The sequence below is a fragment of the Lepidochelys kempii genome, chromosome 8, assembly GCF_965140285.1.
Source record: "Lepidochelys kempii isolate rLepKem1 chromosome 8, rLepKem1.hap1, whole genome shotgun sequence".
Taxonomy (NCBI): domain Eukaryota; kingdom Metazoa; phylum Chordata; order Testudines; family Cheloniidae; genus Lepidochelys; species Lepidochelys kempii.
In genome coordinates, this window is record NC_136387.1 from 96,661,292 (window position 1) to 96,680,084 (window position 18,793).

At 43.7% G+C, this 18,793-nt stretch overlaps 2 protein-coding genes across 2 annotated transcripts in view; one reads left to right on the forward strand and one right to left on the reverse strand.

The window, feature by feature from the left end:
* LOC140916269 (nardilysin) overlaps positions 1 to 5,659 on the reverse strand; it is an 89,011-nt gene extending 83,352 nt beyond the window's left edge. Inside the window, exon 1 of the mRNA XM_073357655.2 lies at positions 5,361 to 5,659. Within this exon, the coding sequence (XP_073213756.2) occupies positions 5,361 to 5,560 (200 nt within the window). The 5' untranslated portion in view covers positions 5,561 to 5,659. The remainder of the gene's footprint in view (positions 1 to 5,360) is intronic.
* A 4,220-nt stretch (positions 5,660 to 9,879) lies between these two features.
* On the forward strand, positions 9,880 to 17,107 carry MAGOH (mago homolog, exon junction complex subunit). The gene is made up of 5 exons (XM_073357656.2): positions 9,880 to 10,057; positions 13,187 to 13,245; positions 15,606 to 15,716; positions 16,048 to 16,130; positions 16,860 to 17,107. Exons 1-5 carry the CDS (start codon positions 9,970 to 9,972, stop codon positions 16,957 to 16,959), a joined length of 441 nt encoding a protein of 146 aa, XP_073213757.2. The 5' UTR covers positions 9,880 to 9,969; the 3' UTR covers positions 16,960 to 17,107.
* Positions 17,108 to 18,793: the final 1,686 nt, after the last annotated feature.

Genomic DNA, 18,793 nt, shown 5'->3' on the forward strand with positions numbered 1-18,793 from the left:
AGTGACCTGTCCTATTCACTGTGCCACTCCCCCGGTTTCTGTGTCTGCAAACTTTATCAGTGATGATTTCATATTTTCTTTTAGGTCGCTGATAAAAAAAGATGAATAGCATAGAGGCAAGAACCAATCCTTGTGGGACCCCACCGGAAAACACTCACTTGATTTCAGTTAGCCAGTTTTAAATCCATTTAATGTGTGCCATGTTCATTTTATATCATTTTAGTTTTTTGTCGTGTGGTATTAAGTCAAAACACTTCAGAAGTCTCAGTATATTACTTCAACACTATTACCTTTATCAACCAACCTTGTAATCTCATCAGAAAAAGATATCAAGTTAGTTTGGCAGGATCTATTTTCCATATACCCATATTGATTTGCTTTAATTACATTAACCTCCTTTAATAATTTATTGAGTACCGTATCAGTCACTCCATTATCTTGCCCAGGATCAATGTCAGGCTGACAGGCTCATAATTACCAAATCATCCCAATTACCAATTTTTTTTTTTTTTTAAATATTGTAATGGCAGGGAATTTATTAGGTAAGATATACTCAGATGATCCCAGCAAAAACCAAACCATTTGCTTCTGAGGAGAGCAGGGAAAAAAGAAAGTCCCTGCCAATCTGACCTGTGGGAAAATTCCTTCCCAACTCCAAATAGGATAGTAAGTGTGTCCCTAAGCATGTGAGCAAGACACACAGCCAGGCATCTAGAAAGAGAATCTTCTGTGCCACCTCAGACCACTGGTTCACCCTGAATGGTGTTCCAGCTCTAGTTGTAGGCAATCTAGCCAGCTGTGCAACAGGGGAAATAATTCCTGCCTGATCACTGCAGGCAACCAGCTGAAGCCCTGAAGCATAAGATTTAATTATATAGAGCTGCAAGTGTTATAAGCATGGTGAGCACACAATTATATGAAGTGTAGCAACGTAGCTTCCGTATAATTTCAGAAGAGAATATTTTGACAGAAATCTTAAGCCTCTTTGGCTATTTCTATCCATGTTTTTATCCTTTCTAGATCTTTGTATTTCTTTACACACTTCTCCAAATAAGTAAAAGGGAATATAATAATACTGTTCTATTTACTCCCATCTTCAGGTCAACACTGACCATGTTTACTAAACACAGCAGGAAAAAGTTTCCATTTTTAAGGTCAGCGATTAACTCAGGAACTGGTGAAAGCAATTGGGTTTTAGCTAGCAAAACTAAGGTGGGAATCTCAAATAGTGCTAGATAATGCTGAATAGTGATGCTATTTGGTCAAGTGTTCTTTACTTTTTCCAAGTTGAGCTGAAGATGGAAAGGAAAAGATTATCCATACATAACTGAATGCTAGTCACTGAAAGCATGACACCCACATCTTTAAGAACACAAGACTGATCAGAAAGCTGCAAGCAGAGACATTTTTTCCCAGACAGTGGATTACCACTGGCGCTATTGAAATGCCAGTAGTGATTCTGGTGGATCCAGCTTATCCCTTGCTCCTAGGGCTCACAAAACCGTATACTGGCCACCTCAACCACACCAAGGAAAGACTCAATTACCAGGTCAGAAAGTGCAGAATGACAATTGAACATGCTGTTGGTTGAGTGAAGGGACACTGGTGGTGTTTAAATCACTAGACTGGATCTCAATGAGAAAAATATTCTAATGGTTATAGTTACCTCATGTGACCTAAATAATATTTGTGAGGCAAAGGGGGAAAAAGCTGTCACAAGGATGGAAAGAGGAGATTGGCTGTTCAAAGTCTGCTCTGACAACAGCCATTACAAGAGCTCAACATGGAGCTATGCAGTTGAATGAGGCTTTAAAAGAGCACTTTAACAGTCAGTGATAGCAGTGCTCTGTACTGGAATGTTCTGTGGACCTGAAGCTTTGAGTGCTGTTAGGAAATGTGTAGTGCTTTCTGCATATTTACACACATTATGTTTTACCAAAGCTATGAATTATCTGGTGCTTGCTGTACATTTATAAATATGACTGGGGGGGTGTTTTCCAGAACCTCTTGAGTTTTGCAGTGCTGTACATTTACACGTACTCTGTGCTTTGAGCATTGCTATGCATTCTGAAATGTGTTGTGAACTAATAAGAATAATTATTTAAAAAATAAGAAATTTGAGTGGCAAAAACAGTGCAGAAAAGCAATGTGCAAAAAACAGTAGGCACTGCAATACAAACTTTGAACTGAATTTTTAGAATTGGAAAGGCAATAAACATTTGTCCATTTCAGTATACAAATGTCATCCCTTGTGCTACACACATACTGACCTATGTTGTTGTATGTTAAGCAGTGGTTTTCCTTGCAGTCCACATAGGGATTAGGATGTGGCCCATGATGCCACATGATATGCTTTGGGGTCTCAGGACTGCTTCTACAGAGCTCTCTAAGGACTGCAAAGCGCGAGGAGTCTGAGATTTTGGGGCCTGTAGGGCAACCAGCATCTGCAGCATTTGAGTTTGCTGCCTGAAAAGCTCCTTTATGTCTTGGTGCATCTCCCTTTCCCCTTCCTCCTGGGAATCCTAGCCTTCCCCCATCTGCTTTTTCATTCTCCATAACATCTGTCACACTGGCTTTCCAGGACCTTTGTTCATGGTCTGAAGCAGCAATGGCTTGCAAGATCTTGCTGAGCTAATCCTCTTCTTTCTCCTCTTCAGGATCAGATGTTCTGCAGCTGTGCAAGGGGAACCCCTCAAAGCCACAATGAAAGCTGCTGATAAACAGGCAGATGTATCATTGGATTTATAGTCACAACAGAGAGGGAATAAGTTTCAAACTCACTTCCCTTATGCCCATAAAAAACTTAGTAAGACTTGCTTATTGACATTTCAGCTTTGAAGTATCTCTGCACAGCACCACTCTTCAGCCCCAGCCATGGTGAGTATGGGCCCACTGGGGGCGGAGGAGGAATTCTGGTTGCATGAAACAATCAAATTTCGGTCCCTATTCCATTCTATGCATATAGAGCAATGGCACTGAATATTGGCATTATTTTCCATAGGCAGTGGTGGTTTTAGCTGATATCTCACTCCTGAGTGTAGCAAAGCCACAGACTGCACAGCTGTTACTGGCATCATGAAGCCACCCAGGCCAACATGCCACTAGCCTCCTTAGTGCAATGCTGCCAGCTGAACTCATCATGGTGAGGTGTGGGAAAGTATCTTCTGCAGAAGAAGAAATAAGGCAGCCATCCCTAGAAGCCTTCAGGAGAGGATAGCAGAATATCACCATGAACGTTTCATTGAGATCTCTCAGAAGGATACAAGGGACTTCTTCTGTATATAAACTGCTCCACATGGCCCTCTCCATGTCCAATCCAGCGGAGGAACTAAAAGCAGATACCACCCCTCTCTCTCTATTTGTTGTACCTCCATCTCTTCATGTATGAGTAAAACTACTAAAAGTTTATACCAGTGTCTTGTTAACTTGAGGATGGGCCGGGAGACATCTTTATATTTAAGCACCATATGGAAAAATGCATGTACACGCTTACCCAAGGTCCCTTCCTCTTCATTGGGCTCATCCATATTTGGTTGCCAGGACTGACTAGACCATGGTGGAGTCTCAGACAGGTCTTGATTTGTATGGTTGGACACCCTTCCCACACCCCACATCTCCCTTCCTCCTCTTCCCTGTTCATGGCAGGGGTCCACATCTCAGACTCCTCCAAGGTATCCACAGTGGTTTGCACAGTGCTGGTGGGGCCTCTGTCAAATATGGCACAGTTTGTTGTAAAAGCTAATCAGCAGCTCACCACTAGATTGATTATTGGCCTCCCTTGTCTTGTAGCATGCCAGCTGCAGTTCCTTCGCTTTCCTGCAGCACTATTTCTGCTTCCTGTTGCATCTCTTTGCCTGCATCCCCCATGCAATCTCCTCATAGATGTCCACGTTTCTACAGCTGGTCTATAGCTGTGCTTCCACAGCCTCTTCTCCCTACAGTCCCAGGAGACCCAGTATCTCTTGTATACTCCAGGCAAGAGCATGTCTGGTGTGTTGAGCCTGGCTAGTTGCACATAGTCAGCTGGCTAGTTACACATAACAAGGGAGAGTTCCTAGACAGGTTCACCAAGGTAGACAATCAGGAAAAGCAACGAGGAGTCCTTGTGGCACAAGGACTCCTCACTGTTTTTACTGATACAGACTAACACAGCTACCACTCTGAAACCAATCAGGAAAAGGCATTTAAAAAATACCATCAGTTTCTGTGACCCCTGGGCAGTGGAATTTACAGTTATAAGAGCTGCGATTGTTGCAGCAAACAGGGCATTATGGGACAGCTGCTGGAGCACTGTTAGGGTCAATACATATCATGCACCATCTACATGCACACTCAATAGATCACCCATTTCTCTACACTGGTCAGGCACGTAGTTTAACTGCATTGCAATAATTAGGTTCTTATGTCTGCCAGAAACAAATCTGAGTATAGACACATGCACAAACAGGTTGACAAAAGGCAACGTATACCAACCTAAAGATGGAGCGTAGATCAGGCCTTGTTTGCCATAAGTTAGCTTTGGTTAGATAGTGTAAAGACACAACAATTTGGTGATTTTTTTTTTCTGTCAATGGACAAGTGCATTATTCTGCAGCTGCTAGCAGGGACTTCAAAAAATATTTTATGCCAATTATCCAGGCTCAAAATTTCAAGTTAGAAACAACTTGCCCAGTGTGAAAAATCAATAACCCTGGCTGACGGAGACAAGCATTTCTCTACAGGCTGTATAGGTACCATCCAGCAGAGTTAAAATTTCTTAACATTAACAGGTTTCAGAGTAGCAGCCGTGTTAGTAAGTGAGTGTAGCTCACAAAAGCTTATCCTCAAATAAATTGGTTAGTCTCTAAGGTGCCACAAGTCCTCCTTTTCTTTTAACATTAACAGTGTATTTGGTTGATGCTCCATGACCACGAGACAGAGCACTGAAAAGAGAGGCTGAGGGGGAGAAGGAGCAAGTAGGCAGGGGCAGGAGGGGGTTGAAAAGGTTAAATTCCTTATGAAGAATCCTGGCAGATAACACTGCTTTGCTTTCTCAACTCCCAATAAAAACAGTCATACTTAATCGAGGGCAGGACCTTCACTGCCACAGAGAACTAAAGCACCATCACTGTGACCCTGCTACGTTTTTAAATTATTCATGAGTTCACGTTTGCTGATATGGAAGCAACTGGAAAGGGGGGGGGGGAGCCGAGGAGAACAAGTGTGTTTTAGTTTCTTCTTCCAGGGTTACTATAAGGCAGGGGAACCGCCTATCCCTCTGCACCATCCCCGTGCTGCTTGGGGGTGGGAGGGGAGACGGTGCCTCCACCTTCTTCCCAACACGCCCCCCTCCCCTGCGGTGCCTGACCCCTCCCCCTCACCTGTACTGCTTGGGGTCACTGGGGGACTTGACAATGGCAGGGTCCCCCAGTCTGGGGTTAGCCCTGCGGCCCCTTCCTTGCTCCTCAGACTCCTCCTGGGGCAGTCGGGCTGTAGCACCTCGGCCGCCCGCGCCGCCTCGCTGCCCCACGGCCAGCTCCGGGCAGCTGCAGCTAGACAAGGGCTTGCCCTTGCCAGACATAGGGTCGGCTCAGGCGCCGTTACCAGCTCACAACGGCCGGCTACGGAAGGGCAGTCCCGCGGTCTCCTTTCCCGCCTCCCTAGCGCCAACCCCGCGCTCCCCGCCAGCCCTAGCGCAGCCGGGAACGGCCGTTCACCCCTACACTGACGGTTGGAACCTACCCAACCAATCAACATACAGCTATGTGGTGACGTACCTTATCGCCCTATGACGGTTAAATCAAGCCAGTTTTAACAGCGTGAGGGGGGGGGGGAGCAAACCATGGTGATCGTGGGGGGAGAAACGCACGCGCCTCACGAAAGCCCCCGGAGCTCAAATAGCAGCGAAGAAGGAGCTAGAATATAGACGAGGCTTAAGGTCTCAGCCTCCCCCGCCCATATTTCAGGGTTCGGACTGATTCACTGACACACACACCCCCACATCCCCCTCTGGACTCTTCCATATACGGTATTGGAAGAGGCGGGCTTTCCCCCAAATGTTCTCTCCCACTGGTTCAATAAGCTGTCGTTGACTGTTTGCGGAACGAGTGAGCATGCGTGGAAGATCCCAAGGTCCTGGATGCTGGGAGAGGTGGAGCGTTCCACGTGGGGAATCCAGGGAACCGGGCAGAGGTGTCAATTCAGTGAAACTTAACTGACCGGAGTGCAAGAGCTGGAGGCCTCCGGCAGCTCTGCGTGTGATGTGGGTACCACTTGCCCCCAGGTTCGGGGGCTCACTCCCTTAGTACAGAGGTGTTTACCCAACAGGGGGTTAGCAAGTGCTGGGCAGTGTAATCCTCACTAGCAGCGTTCCCTCTAAGCTGTGCGCACACAGATCCTAAGCCCTGCACACATGGCGATACGCCACGCACACAAAAATTTGCACAGAAGCACAACAATTTGCGCCAAAGAAATTTTTTGTGCACATGGCCTGTCAAAAATTAGAGGGAACATTGCTCACTAGGAGACAGGTTTCAGAGTAGCAGCCATGTTAGCCTGTATCCACAAAAAGAAAAGGAGGACTTGTGGCACCTTAGAGACTAACAAATTTATTTGAGCGTAAGCTTTCGTGAGCTACAGCTCACTTCATCGGATGCATTCCAGGATGTCTACCTAGTCAGGCAGCAGTATAATGCCAGAGGATATAAGCATTGCAGCTTTGCAGAGAAAGATTCAGGATGCCGGTTAAACTGGGGAGTTTGGTAAAGTGCAAGCAATTTTCACAGGCAGAAGATATCTAGTGTGCAACCTCTGATTTTTGCCTTTATACATCTGAAATGAAAACACTTTGCAGAACTCCTGCCCAAGCAGAAGTAATCCTTCCTTGCACTTGGAAAAGCGTCACTTTCAAGAATAGAATGGGTGCTTGCCAACAGGAAACTTTTTTCATTACACGGTGCTGTAAAGAAATAGGAATTTAGTGGTCCTGATATTCCAGGGTGCTTGATTTTAACAAATGCCTGCATATGATAGGCTCTCAAGAGCCTAGTATCTGAAGTAGTGAGGGAAAGTTCAAATAGAAACATTTTCACATTACAACCTAACAGCCAGTGTTATTTTACAGCCTAATGCTAGCCAGCAACATTTCATTATCCAATTAACTACAGCCTCATTGAAGGGAATGCATTGGTAAAGTGGTGTCCAAGTGGAAAAGTCTTCATATGCACGAGTGTAGCATTCATGCAAGGTTCATGCACTTGGCAACATTCAGGGCACACCCGGAGTGTTGTGTAGGAGCAGTGCACACACGGCTCCTCTCAAGGGCATGAACCTTGGAATCTCGCCCAGATGACATGAACCGTGGGAAGCCTCCCAGGACTGGGCTCAAGGCCCGAGAGCAAGGAATGCGGTAGATAGAAATTGGCAAATAAGAATATTATACAAAGCCAGTGTATTCCTTTTATCTGTTGGAGAATGTAATGCGCAGGGGGAGAGAAAGAATAAAAGAGAGGGTGGAAAGCTGGCAGACCAGCCCGTCGGCAGACCAGCCTGCTTGCTTGCTTAAAGCCTTGTTCTGTCTTGTATTTAGACCACAACACACGAGAGCTTTCAAACATACAACAAGGCTGCTGGCTCTGGTCATGGATTTAACAATTTCTGTAACTGGGCTCAAAATGAAAAAAATAGCTTTTATTTTTGTCTGCACTCTAACTAATGGAACTTGTGTCAAACACTTGATCTTCATTAGGAATATTCTGAACCAACCCCTAGATAACATACTGTAGGGAGCAATTCTTCAGGGAGGAGCTAGTTCCTCTAGGAATAGATGTTTTACTCCTAACACATGTGGATCAAATCCTGAGACGCCTGTTCAGTTTTTACTCAGGGAAAATTCACTCTCAGCTCCGGATTTAGCCCCATAACTCTGCTCCTCACAAACAACACACAAAAGCAAAGAGAGAATGAAATAGCTTTGGAGTGTTGGTCCTGCTTTGAGCAGGGGGTTGGACTAGATGACCTCCTGAGGTCCCTTCCGACCCTGATATTCTATGATTTTATGAAGGGAAACCAGGTGCGGCTGGAGCGCCACTATTAATACAAAAAGAAAAGGAGTACTTGTGGCACCTTAGAGACTAACAAATTTATTTGAGCATAAGCTTTCATGAGCTACAGCTCAAAGCTTGTGCTTAAATAAATTTGTTAGTCTCTAAGGTGCCACAAGTACTCCTTTTCTTTTTGCGAATACAGACTAATATGGCTGCTACTCTGCAACCTATTAATACAGTGAATGTTAATTAAAGTGTGAAGTGACACCGCTTGCTGTTGGAGAAAGGGAAATGAAAACGCAAATAGTTTTGATGCAACTCGGTTTCCAAAGAAGTTAGTGTTGACTTCATACTAATCCCCAACTAAATCATCCCAGCCAGGGCTTTGTCAAGCCTGACATTAAAAACCTCAGAGGAAGGAGATTCCACCACTTCCCTAGGTAACACATTCCAGTGTTTCACCACCCTCCTAGTGAAAAAGTTTTTCCTAATATCCAACCTAAACCTCCCACACTGTGACTTGAGACCATTACTCCTTGTTCTGTCATCTGCTACCACTGAGAACAGTCTAGATCCATCCTCTTTGGAACCCCCTTTCAGGTAGTTGAAAGCAGCTTCAAATCCCCCCTCATTCTTCTTTTCTGCAGACTACACAATCCCAGTTCCCTCAGCTTCTCCTCATAAGTCATGTGTTCCAGTCCCCTAATCATTTTTGTTTTCTTTTTTCATTTTGTTGTCTTCCTACCAATTCAGATTCTCTTCCCTTCTGCACCATTGTACCTAGTCTTCGCTTTGCTCCCTTGTGATTTACAGGGCAGTCTCTAATCAGCGCCAGACATGAGCGAATGTGACATAAAGGTTGTGTGCTGCCTCTGCTGTCACATCAAAAGCTGCTACCAGTAAATTTTGCTCCCAATTATTGACACATAACGATTTTTTTTTGGTACATAGTCAGAATTTGTTACTTTCTTCAGTATTTGCTACATCTTACCTGTTACAATCTCTGGGCTGGGGTCGCAAATTTTGACAGGGCCTCAAACTAAAATTTCATACAGATAATGACTTGTTTATACTGCTCTGTATAGTATACACTGAAATGTAAATTCAAGATTAATATTCCAATTGATTTATTTTATAATTATATGGTAAAAATTAGAAAGTCAGCCATTTGTCCATATTAGTGTGCTATAACACTTGTATTTTTATATCTGATTGTATAAGCAACTAGGTTTTAAGTGAGGTGAAACTTGGGGGTACACAAGACGAATCAGACTCCTGAAAGGGGTACAATAACCTGAAAAGGTTGAGAGCCACTGTCCTGTAGCACCTCAGCACATTATATCAGACAGAGAGAGCTGCCCTATTTACGCATTGGGATGCCTGTGCCTTTAAGAACCCAGCCTTGGGAAGCCCATGCTGAGATGTACTATCCTGTGAGAAGGGAAATAAAAAAGCCCCTCTGCCCCCGTATTTTTGCAAACACAGCAGGTGGCTGATCTCAGCGGGGGTAACTGTTACCCCCCCATGCTGGGGTTTTGCCCCGTCACAGTCTGGCAGCGCCACCCCCTGGGCTGAACCCCAGCTCCTAACCCCACCCCAAGCCCTGATTTTGCCCTGAAGCCGATCTCCTGGCCCCAGCTGCTTGACACCCCCCGCCCGCCAGTCCATTCCCCCCTCCGATTTGCCCCTTTGGACCCCGCTAAGGAGCACCAGCAGAACCGGACCGGAGCAAGAGCAGAGTGAGGGCAGCAGCTTCAACAGCTGCTGCTGAGCACGCGCAACTTAGCCGCCGAGCCTCCGGCATTGCGTCATTACTCTGCGCCTGCCCGGAAGCTGCCCCTCCGCTCCCGCCCCTGCGCAGCGTTGTTGTGGGGCTGTCTGGTCTCGCGGGCCGGACGCGCGGTGCACGCCGGTCTCTCGGCGGTCGGAGCGGAGTCGAGTGGCCATGGGGAGCGATTTCTACCTGCGCTATTACGTGGGGCACAAGGGGAAATTCGGCCACGAGTTCCTGGAGTTCGAGTTCCGGCCGGACGGTGAGGGCCGGGGGCCCGCGGGGGAGCGGGGCAAAGCGCATTGGCTCCCTGGCGAAGGGGGTGGGGGGTGGCACATGGCTGCCGGGGCCGGGGCGGGCCGGGGCGGAGGGGCTCTTCCGGGGGACGGACAGGAGAAGGGCGAGATGTGCGCCCACGGACCCGAAAGGCGGGGGTCTGCGGGCACTGCCCGGGCAGTGACCGCCGAGTCCCAAGTTGTGGCTGCTACGCGGCCCCCAGCTTTAATTGAAGTGGTTTCAGAGGAGCAGCCGTGTTAGTCTGTCTTCGCAAAAAGAACAGGAGGACTTGTGGCACCTCAGAGACTAACCAATTTATTTGAGCGTGAGCTTTCGTGAGCTACAGCTCCCTTCATCGGATGTCGTCTCAGCTACGAAGCTGCCCCAGGCCCCCCTGGCAATCGTTGTGCTTTCGCTGCTACCATCACTTATTTGTAGAGGTTTTTCTCTTCCCCTGCTGCTTTGTGAAAGACCCACACAAACGGGAGGGGAACTGAACAGGGGGTATATAGGAAGGAGAAGGCGGCACTGGACTGGGATTTGGAAGATCTGGATTCAATTCCTGGCACTGCCACAGAATCCTCCTGTGTGACCTTGAGCAAGTCGCTTAATCTACCTGTGCCTTCCTTCCCCATCAGTAAAATAGAGAGAATACTGCCTTTTCTCCATCCATTGACTGCTTGGGGTTTTTTAATCTGCAAGTACTGATTGCAGCCCCGGTGGAGTCTTCCCAAAAGCTGGGGAGCCATGGCCCCCCGCCTCCTCTGTGGCCCTGCCCCTTCTGCCTGAGGCTCTGCCCCGGCCAAGCCGGAAGCTGGAGTGGGCCAAGAGCCAGGGACCCTCTACCTGCCTCGGAGAGGGGAGGGCAGAGAGCAGCCCAGAGTGTCTGTGCCCCTGGCCAGGGGAGGTGGAGGGTTCACGGCTCCCCACAGCTGCACGTGTGGCTCTATCCCCAACCTGGCTCCAGCCCAGGGATGGGGTCTCGGAGCCGCAGCCCAGCCATGGTAAGAGACGCATGGCCAGGCAGCTGTGAGGGGCCATGGACCCTCCACCTGCCCTGGGCGGGGGGGCCCAGGCTCAGGGACATGGGCCGGGGACTGCTTTCGGCCCTCCCACCCCAGGCAAGTGGAGGGTCTGTGGCATCCCCCGCTGCCCGGGCTCCCCAGCTGGGCTCCAGCTACTCATGGGGCATCATGGGGAAGAGGAGGTGCACCTGTGGTGAAAAGTGAATGGGCCAGTCCTGTCCACTTATAAAAAGTGGGAGGGCCATAGTGCTCTAGCCCCCCCACCCCGGTGCTGATGACTGATTGTTACTGTGTATGTACTACATCCAGGAGGTGCTAAACTGCACCTGGTACGTTTGGGTACCAGCTATGATGGGGTACTATAATAATACAAAATAATAAGAGTTCTAAACATTCAAAAGTGATATTTATCTTCACTTGGTGTTGTCCCTTAAAATAATAGGTAAAATCTGATTTCTTTGACTAAATATTGTCAAAGTGTTGGTCATAATTATATTAACCTATTACAAAAAAATCTTGTTACTAGCGAATTCAGAAGTGATCATTAAATGTTGCTAGTGCAGTTAATTGCCATATTTCCCAGTATAATTGTAGTGCAAGCCCTCTAATCAGTTGCGTAGTTTTGAAATAATAGAAAATACAAATAAAGTCCATTGCAGCTATTTAAACATTTACAACTCCTGCCTTCCAATGCTTTATGCATCAGTAATAGTCTGCTAAAAAGGGATTTAGGAACAGGTTTAGTTTCTTAGTAAATATTTAATACACCAATGTATTTGATTTCTTTCATTGAGCTCTGCTACCACAGGAGATTCTAAATTGCACACAATCTGAATCAGCTGAGGGAGCTCCACCTAGCCAGGTAAGGACAGCTGTAAAGTATAGATGGGGTTCTTATGGAATCCTACCAGCATAGGCTGCCTGGAGATATCCTGAATCTGCATCTTCCTGGATAACCTGGCTACATTCCTTCCCTGGCCAGGACTGCCAACTTTGTGAGTTACAGCTCTTCCTCTCAGCAGAGAAGAGGCTATGGGAGGCTTGTGCAGCTGCAACACTTCTACAGATGAGTATTCAGCTAATAGCTACCTTGTGAATGGGTCCACCTGCACGAACCCTAGAATAAACTGAGTCCCTTTGTTGAAAAACTTCAGGAACAAATGATGATGACCTTCATCGGGGTAGTCAATAGGCAGACCATGGGCCAAATCTGAACTGCCAGACATTTTTTGAACGGACCCAGAAATCTTTTTATTTGCTTATTATCATAATTGTTGTTGTTTTGTTCTTTTTTCTGGAGTCTGGACCTTGACTATACCTTGACCAAGAAATTTGGACCTTGACATAAAATAATTGACTACCTCTGGCCTACATCTATATAGCAGCTTTCATACGCAGGATCCAAAATGACTTTCAGGTGATCCAGAATCAAAATACAGCACCCTCTAAGATGTGGGAATGGCAGCCAGACCTGCAGCTTGTCCCCACAACAGGGAGGACAGAATATAAATTTTGACAAGGGCATTGGAGGAAATCTTTATGCAACAATTTAATTGATTTGTTTTTATAGCTGTTTAATTAGGAAGTATTAGCAATCTTAAAAAATCACTACCATACAAGTACCAAAAATACAACATTTACCATTATATAATAGAACCTCAGTTTGTAGAGGTATTGTCCAATTTAAGCACTGGAAAGATAAAAGGCTGAGTCAACCTACTTAACACACACTAACAGTGGCTCGCTCTTCCTTTTATAAAAGGAAAAGGAGGACATGTGGCACCTTAAAGACTAATCAATTTATTTGAGCATAAGCTTTCGTGAGCTACAGCTCATTTCCGATTAAGTGAGCTGTAGCTCACGAAAGCTTATGCTCAATTAAATTGGTTAGTCGCTATGGTGCCACAGGTACTCCTTTTCCTTTTGCAGATACAGACTAACACGGCTGCTACTCTGAAACTCTTCCCTTTATGTGGCTTTCCATACAAACACACACTTTTTTTTATTACATTTTACAATCCTTGAATATAGACCATCGCAGAACATTGTCTATTGTAGTTTGAATCTAATATTCATCTTTATTTTAACAGGAAAACTGAGATATGCCAACAACAGCAATTACAAAAATGATGTAATGATCAGAAAAGAGGTATGTTTACTCAAATACACAAATACCATATCTTTGAATGCTCTGCAAATAAATCTGAACCAAATAAGTGGTTTTCATGAATTTATATAATTGGCTTTTAACACTTAATCAAAGTGAGCATTCCTTTTAAACTGCTTTTTAGCTATAGTTACCCCATATGGCGCCATCACCATAATATCTAATTGTTATACCAATAAAATAAAAACCAGCAGGATCTTATTAAAGGGGAAAAGACAAAATGCCACATTTATTGTGAATACAGAAAGAATCTTAGTAAGCAGTTAGTTATAGCGATAACATTCCATTCAATTTCATATTTATTTACACATTCATTCATACACACACACACACAGGTTCTGCAAGGTTGTTATAATAGTTACCAGCCTTAGAGTTGCTCATGCCAAGCCACTGGCCAGGTGGCCTGGAGATGAGGAGGGAGCCAGGGCCTTGTCAGATGCTCATCTGATGTTCCTGGAAGTTGGTTTGCAGAATCAGACCCCTAAGTTCTCACTTTCTAGAGTCCATTTTTATAGGAATTTCTTCCTATGCCAGTCTGTGGGAATTGCTTCATCATGCTGTTGCTGAATCAGTCAGCAGATGGCACATTCCTGATGGCTCTGTGCTGCCAGATGTTATCTTGTTCTTTGGTTCTCCCATCCTTGAGGCTGTTGGGTGGATTCCAGTCTGTCCTCCGGGGGTCCTCTGGTTATTTCCACTTAATGCCTTCTTCAGCCGATGGACACTGGATTCTTAGGCTGGCACATCCCTGATCATTCAGTTACTATCCACACCAAGCATCCATCCACATGCATCCTCTATCTGTATTTTAATCACAATTGTTAACAAAGCGAGATGAATACACAAAAGGGCGGGGAGTCTCTGGGTGCTGTTTCTGTTGTTACAGAGTATTGCTTTGAGTCTCTCTCTGTGTGAGTAGTTGTTGTTGCAAAGAATTGCTTTGAGAACAGACTCTGTCTTAGAATGTACTAACACAATTAGCAGCTTGCAAGTTTCACACAGAGAGGGAGAGAAACAGTACCAAAAACCAAGAGACCTTTTAGTTTAAATTCCAGGGTATTACTAATTATGGGGAATCAAACTCATCTGTGATTTTAATACAGAACTTCTTTAATATGATCCAACATAATGACCTCACAAACAGGAATTGATTTGATTAATTCATCCTCTTACCATTTCTATGACGGATTATAACTACTTTGCATATGGAGAAAAATTAAGGGCCTGATCCAAAGCCCATTGCAGTCATAGGGAAGTTTCCAGTTGACTTTGGTCATGCAGTCAGGTTACACAGTTTGTGCCAAAGCCATGCATTGAATCCTTGTTACCTGAATCTTAGTTCAGTGCTTTAATCATCCTTTCTGTTGTTTCCTTTTCTGATGCCACCTTTCTCCCTGTGTTCTTATTTACTTTAGGAATTAGTTTTATCTGGCATAAATGGTATTGTAATATTATTTTGAGTGTAAAAAAGTTGTCACGTCTAATTTTTTTTTAAAGGTTATTGTTCATTATTGTTTCTTGCTTAGTTGTACACCCTAGTCAAAACAGGGGATGGGGAGCAGAGAACATGCCGTAGAGTCACTACTCCCATACATGCACTTTTCTCTTCTCCCCTGAGACTAGATCCTCCTAATCTGGGTCCCTTCCAGAAAAAGTGACTGGGCCTTTTACTTCTTCATGACTAGAAGAGTTGACCAGGATCAACTAAATGCTTGGTGTCAGCTATTTATCTGAGTGCATTCAACACTTCTAGCATGGTAACATCCATAACATCGGAACAAATTCTGTTTTGTTAATGCTTTCTGTAACCTACAAGAAGGCTAATAAAAGAGCACTTCATTCATGCTCAGCTCATCCTAGATAGAATAAGGAAGAATAACTTTTGTAAATAGATTAGACATAACAACTTTTCTACAACCAATTTTTGGAGCAGAATAATAGCCTGCTTCTGCAAACCCTTACATGCCTGAATGCTCCTTATTTATGCATGTATTCCCATTGATTTCATGCCCAAGAAAGGGTAACTCAACTGAATAAGTGTTGTCAGAATTTGGACTTATGGTCATATATATTTGTAATATGGAGAGCTGTCTTGACAGTTTCTCTAACTTCTTATGAAAGCTGATAGTTCATCCTCTTATTAGTTGTACGCATTTGATTATTGAAAATCCTCATAAGAGCTTTCTGCATTTTGAAAGCGTGTGTTCTTGTTCAGAGATTCAGGGGCCTGAAATACTTTAAAAATGTCTTCAGCATGTCAACTTTCAAACATTAAGTACTTTTCTGTGCGTATGCATCAGCTCTTTGGTGTATATTAAGATATGTTTAAATGTTGCTTGTAGGCCTATGTACACAAGAGTGTGATGGAGGAACTGAAGAGAATAATTGATGACAGTGAAATCACAAAAGAAGATGATGCCTTATGGCCTCCACCTGACAGAGTTGGTCGGCAGGTTAGTAGCTTTTCTGCTTGCGTTATTAACATTGTTTTAATTTGGATTTGGTTGCTTGTCATAAGCATAACTGGGTATTTAACATTATTTGTAAACTGAAAGGTCCACTAGAATCTTATTTTTAACAGATCAGTAAATATGTGAAACTTAACACTGAGTAGTAGAGCAGTTTACTCTGAAAGTGCGCGTGCCTGGGTGTTTGTCACATATAATGAGATTTGCTGTTTTTAAATGTAAAACCATTTTATCTCACTGCTTAAACTGTTCCTATCAACCAGCATAATTTTCAAGCAGTTCTGCTATTTGACTGGTTTTTTTATTTATTTTCTAGGAGCTTGAAATTGTAATCGGTGATGAACACATCTCTTTTACCACATCAAAAATCGGATCGCTTATTGACGTAAATCAATCCAAGTACGTAGTTTGTAGAGAATAATTCCCGTTTTGCCAAAATGGTGTCATTAATCAGGAATCTCTATTGTAACTACAACCAATTTATAAATCTACATTGGGAGCACTCATTAATACATGATGATCATTATCATTCAAAAACTTCTGTTGACTCAAACTGACTCTTTTGGAGGATCCTCTGGTAATTATTACACTGCAGAATCTCATTCTTTTGTAGTGTAGAAAAATGACCTGCAAGGTATTTTGCAGACTACCTCTGTGAATTATAAAATATTATCTGTGCATAAAACCCCCAAAATGTATTAAGAGTCTGAAAAAATAAGAAATTATAAACTCTTACAGTGAAATCCTTGCCCCGTTAAGTCTATGGCAGAACTCCCATTTACTTCAACAGGAACAGTAGTTCATCCCTAAGCTAAACTAAAAAGATTCTGTAACACATGTTCCTAAAAGTCTGTGACGATATTAAACTAATATGTGGAACAAAAAGGCTTTACCTTTTAAAAGTAAAGTAGTGAATGTGGGCCAGACTTACAGTATGTGTCCTTCAGTCTAAGCATGTGTAACTATCAATTTACCACAGTAAAAAGCTGTACCAGACTGAACCATGATGTTTTAAGACGGTCACTGATGAAACAGAACAATCTTAGCACTGGCTTTTTTTAATGCATTTAGTTTTAGAAACTACTCTTGAAAAGACTTGAAAACTAATGTTTGTTTTTTGTCCTTTAGGGATCCAGAAGGGTTACGAGTGTTTTACTATCTGGTGCAGGACCTTAAGTGTCTAGTCTTCAGTCTCATTGGATTACATTTCAAGATTAAGCCAATTTAAATTGTATAATTTTGAATTTGTATTGTAACGTTGCAAGGGGTGGGATACTTTCATTCGTTATCTCTTCTTGGATAGAACTTTTATGTATGTTTAGGATTTTTTTTTACAAACTGTAAGTGAATGTCTTTAATAAAAATGGTGAAACCTGTATTTTTTTAATTTAAAAGTTGTCCATGTAATCAAGATCTCAATCTTTGAACACTGTTTACTTTCATTACAATATGTTTGAACACTGTTTACTTTCATTACAGCCAAGATGAGTGGCTTTGAGTTCCTGTAGATGAATTCAATATCTAGTTTTAGGAAAAAAAACGATATTTTAACTGTTCTATCCATTTAGCACTCTGGAGCAGAACAAATGAAGTTCTATAGATCCCTGGAATTAAACTCTTGTCAGACCTCTTAAGATAAATTTGTGTCCCAGTCTTTAAATTGATGCTTTGAGCATCAGTTAATGATCAGATAAGAACCGAAGCACTGGTTCTGTGCTGGCTTTGTTTTAGCGGTCTCAGTGATTGACATGCTATCAAAACTGACACTTTATAACTCTACTCTTTCCTGATACCTGCTCTTAAACCTCTGAATTGGAAGCTTTACAAGATTATTTGCTTTTTATGTGAAGGATTGATGATCAATTTCCTAAATATGGATCAATTTCCTTTTCTGTGTTGTTCAAATTCTTGTATCTTAAAAGTATTTTAAAAATATTCTTATATACCCCATAAGTCTGCAGGATTCATTTGCTAAGGATATAATTGTGAACATGCAACACAGTAGCCCAGTTTGAGGTAACTTTGCCAAGCAAACAAAGTATATTTTAGGCAAATTATAATATGACCATACATGTGGGGAATATAAACATTTGTCTCGTTACATCAAGTATTTTAGGTTGAAAATGTGACCATCTTTAAAACTGTCAATCAGGTGGTAAATCAGCTGCATGTATTTAAAAGCTATCCTTTTAAAAAATGTGTTTGAAATCATAGAATATTAGGGTTGGAAGGGACCTCAGGAGGTCATCTAATCCAATCTCCTGCTCAAAGCAGGGCCAACACCAACTAAATCATCCTAGCCAGGGCGTTGTGAGGCCGGGCTTTAAAAACCTCTAAGGATGGAGATTCCACCATTTCCCTAGGTAACCCATTCCAGAGCTTCACCACCCTCCTAGTGAAATAGTGTTTCCTAATATCCAACCTAGACTTCCCACACTGCAACCTGAGACCATTGCTTCTTGTTCTGTCATCTGCCACCATTGAGAACAGCCTAGCTCCATCCTCTTTGGAACCCCCGTTCAAGTAGTTGAAAGCTGCTATCAAATCCCCCCTCCCTCTTCTGAAGACTAAATAACCCCAGTTCCTTCAGCCTCTCCGCGTAAGTCATATGCCCCAGCCCCCTAATCATTTTCGTTGCCCTCTGCTGGACTCTCTCCAGTTTCTCCACATCCCTTCTGTAGTGGGGGGAGCAAAACTGGACATAATACTCCAGGTGTGCCTCATCAGTGCCAAATAGAGGGGAATAATCACTTTCCTCAATCTGCTGGCAATGCTCCCACTAATACAGCCCAATATGCCATTTGCCTTCTTGGCAACAAGGGCACACTGCTGATTCATATCCAGATTCTCATCCACTGTAATCCCCAGGTCCTTTTCTGCAGAACTGCTGCTTAGCCAGTCAGTCCCCAGCCTGTAGCAGTGCATGGGATTCTTCCTTCCTAAGTGCTTCCTTCCTTGTCTTTGTTGAACCTCAGCAGATTTCTTTTGGCCCAATCCTCCAATTTGTCTAGGTCACTCTGAACCCTATCCCACCCTCCAGCATATCTACTTCTCCCCCCATC

Bases quoted from the DNA above. Each gene is read 5' to 3' on its own strand.
- MAGOH (XM_073357656.2), top strand. From the start codon at position 9,970: ATGGGGAGCGATTTCTACCTGCGCTATTACGTGGGGCACAAGGGGAAA. The intron at 10,058-13,186 runs GTGAGGGCCGGG...TTATTTTAACAG, and splicing joins GTTCGAGTTCCGGCCGGACG to GAAAACTGAGATATGCCAAC. The intron at 15,717-16,047 runs GTTAGTAGCTTT...TTTATTTTCTAG, and splicing joins CTGACAGAGTTGGTCGGCAG to GAGCTTGAAATTGTAATCGG.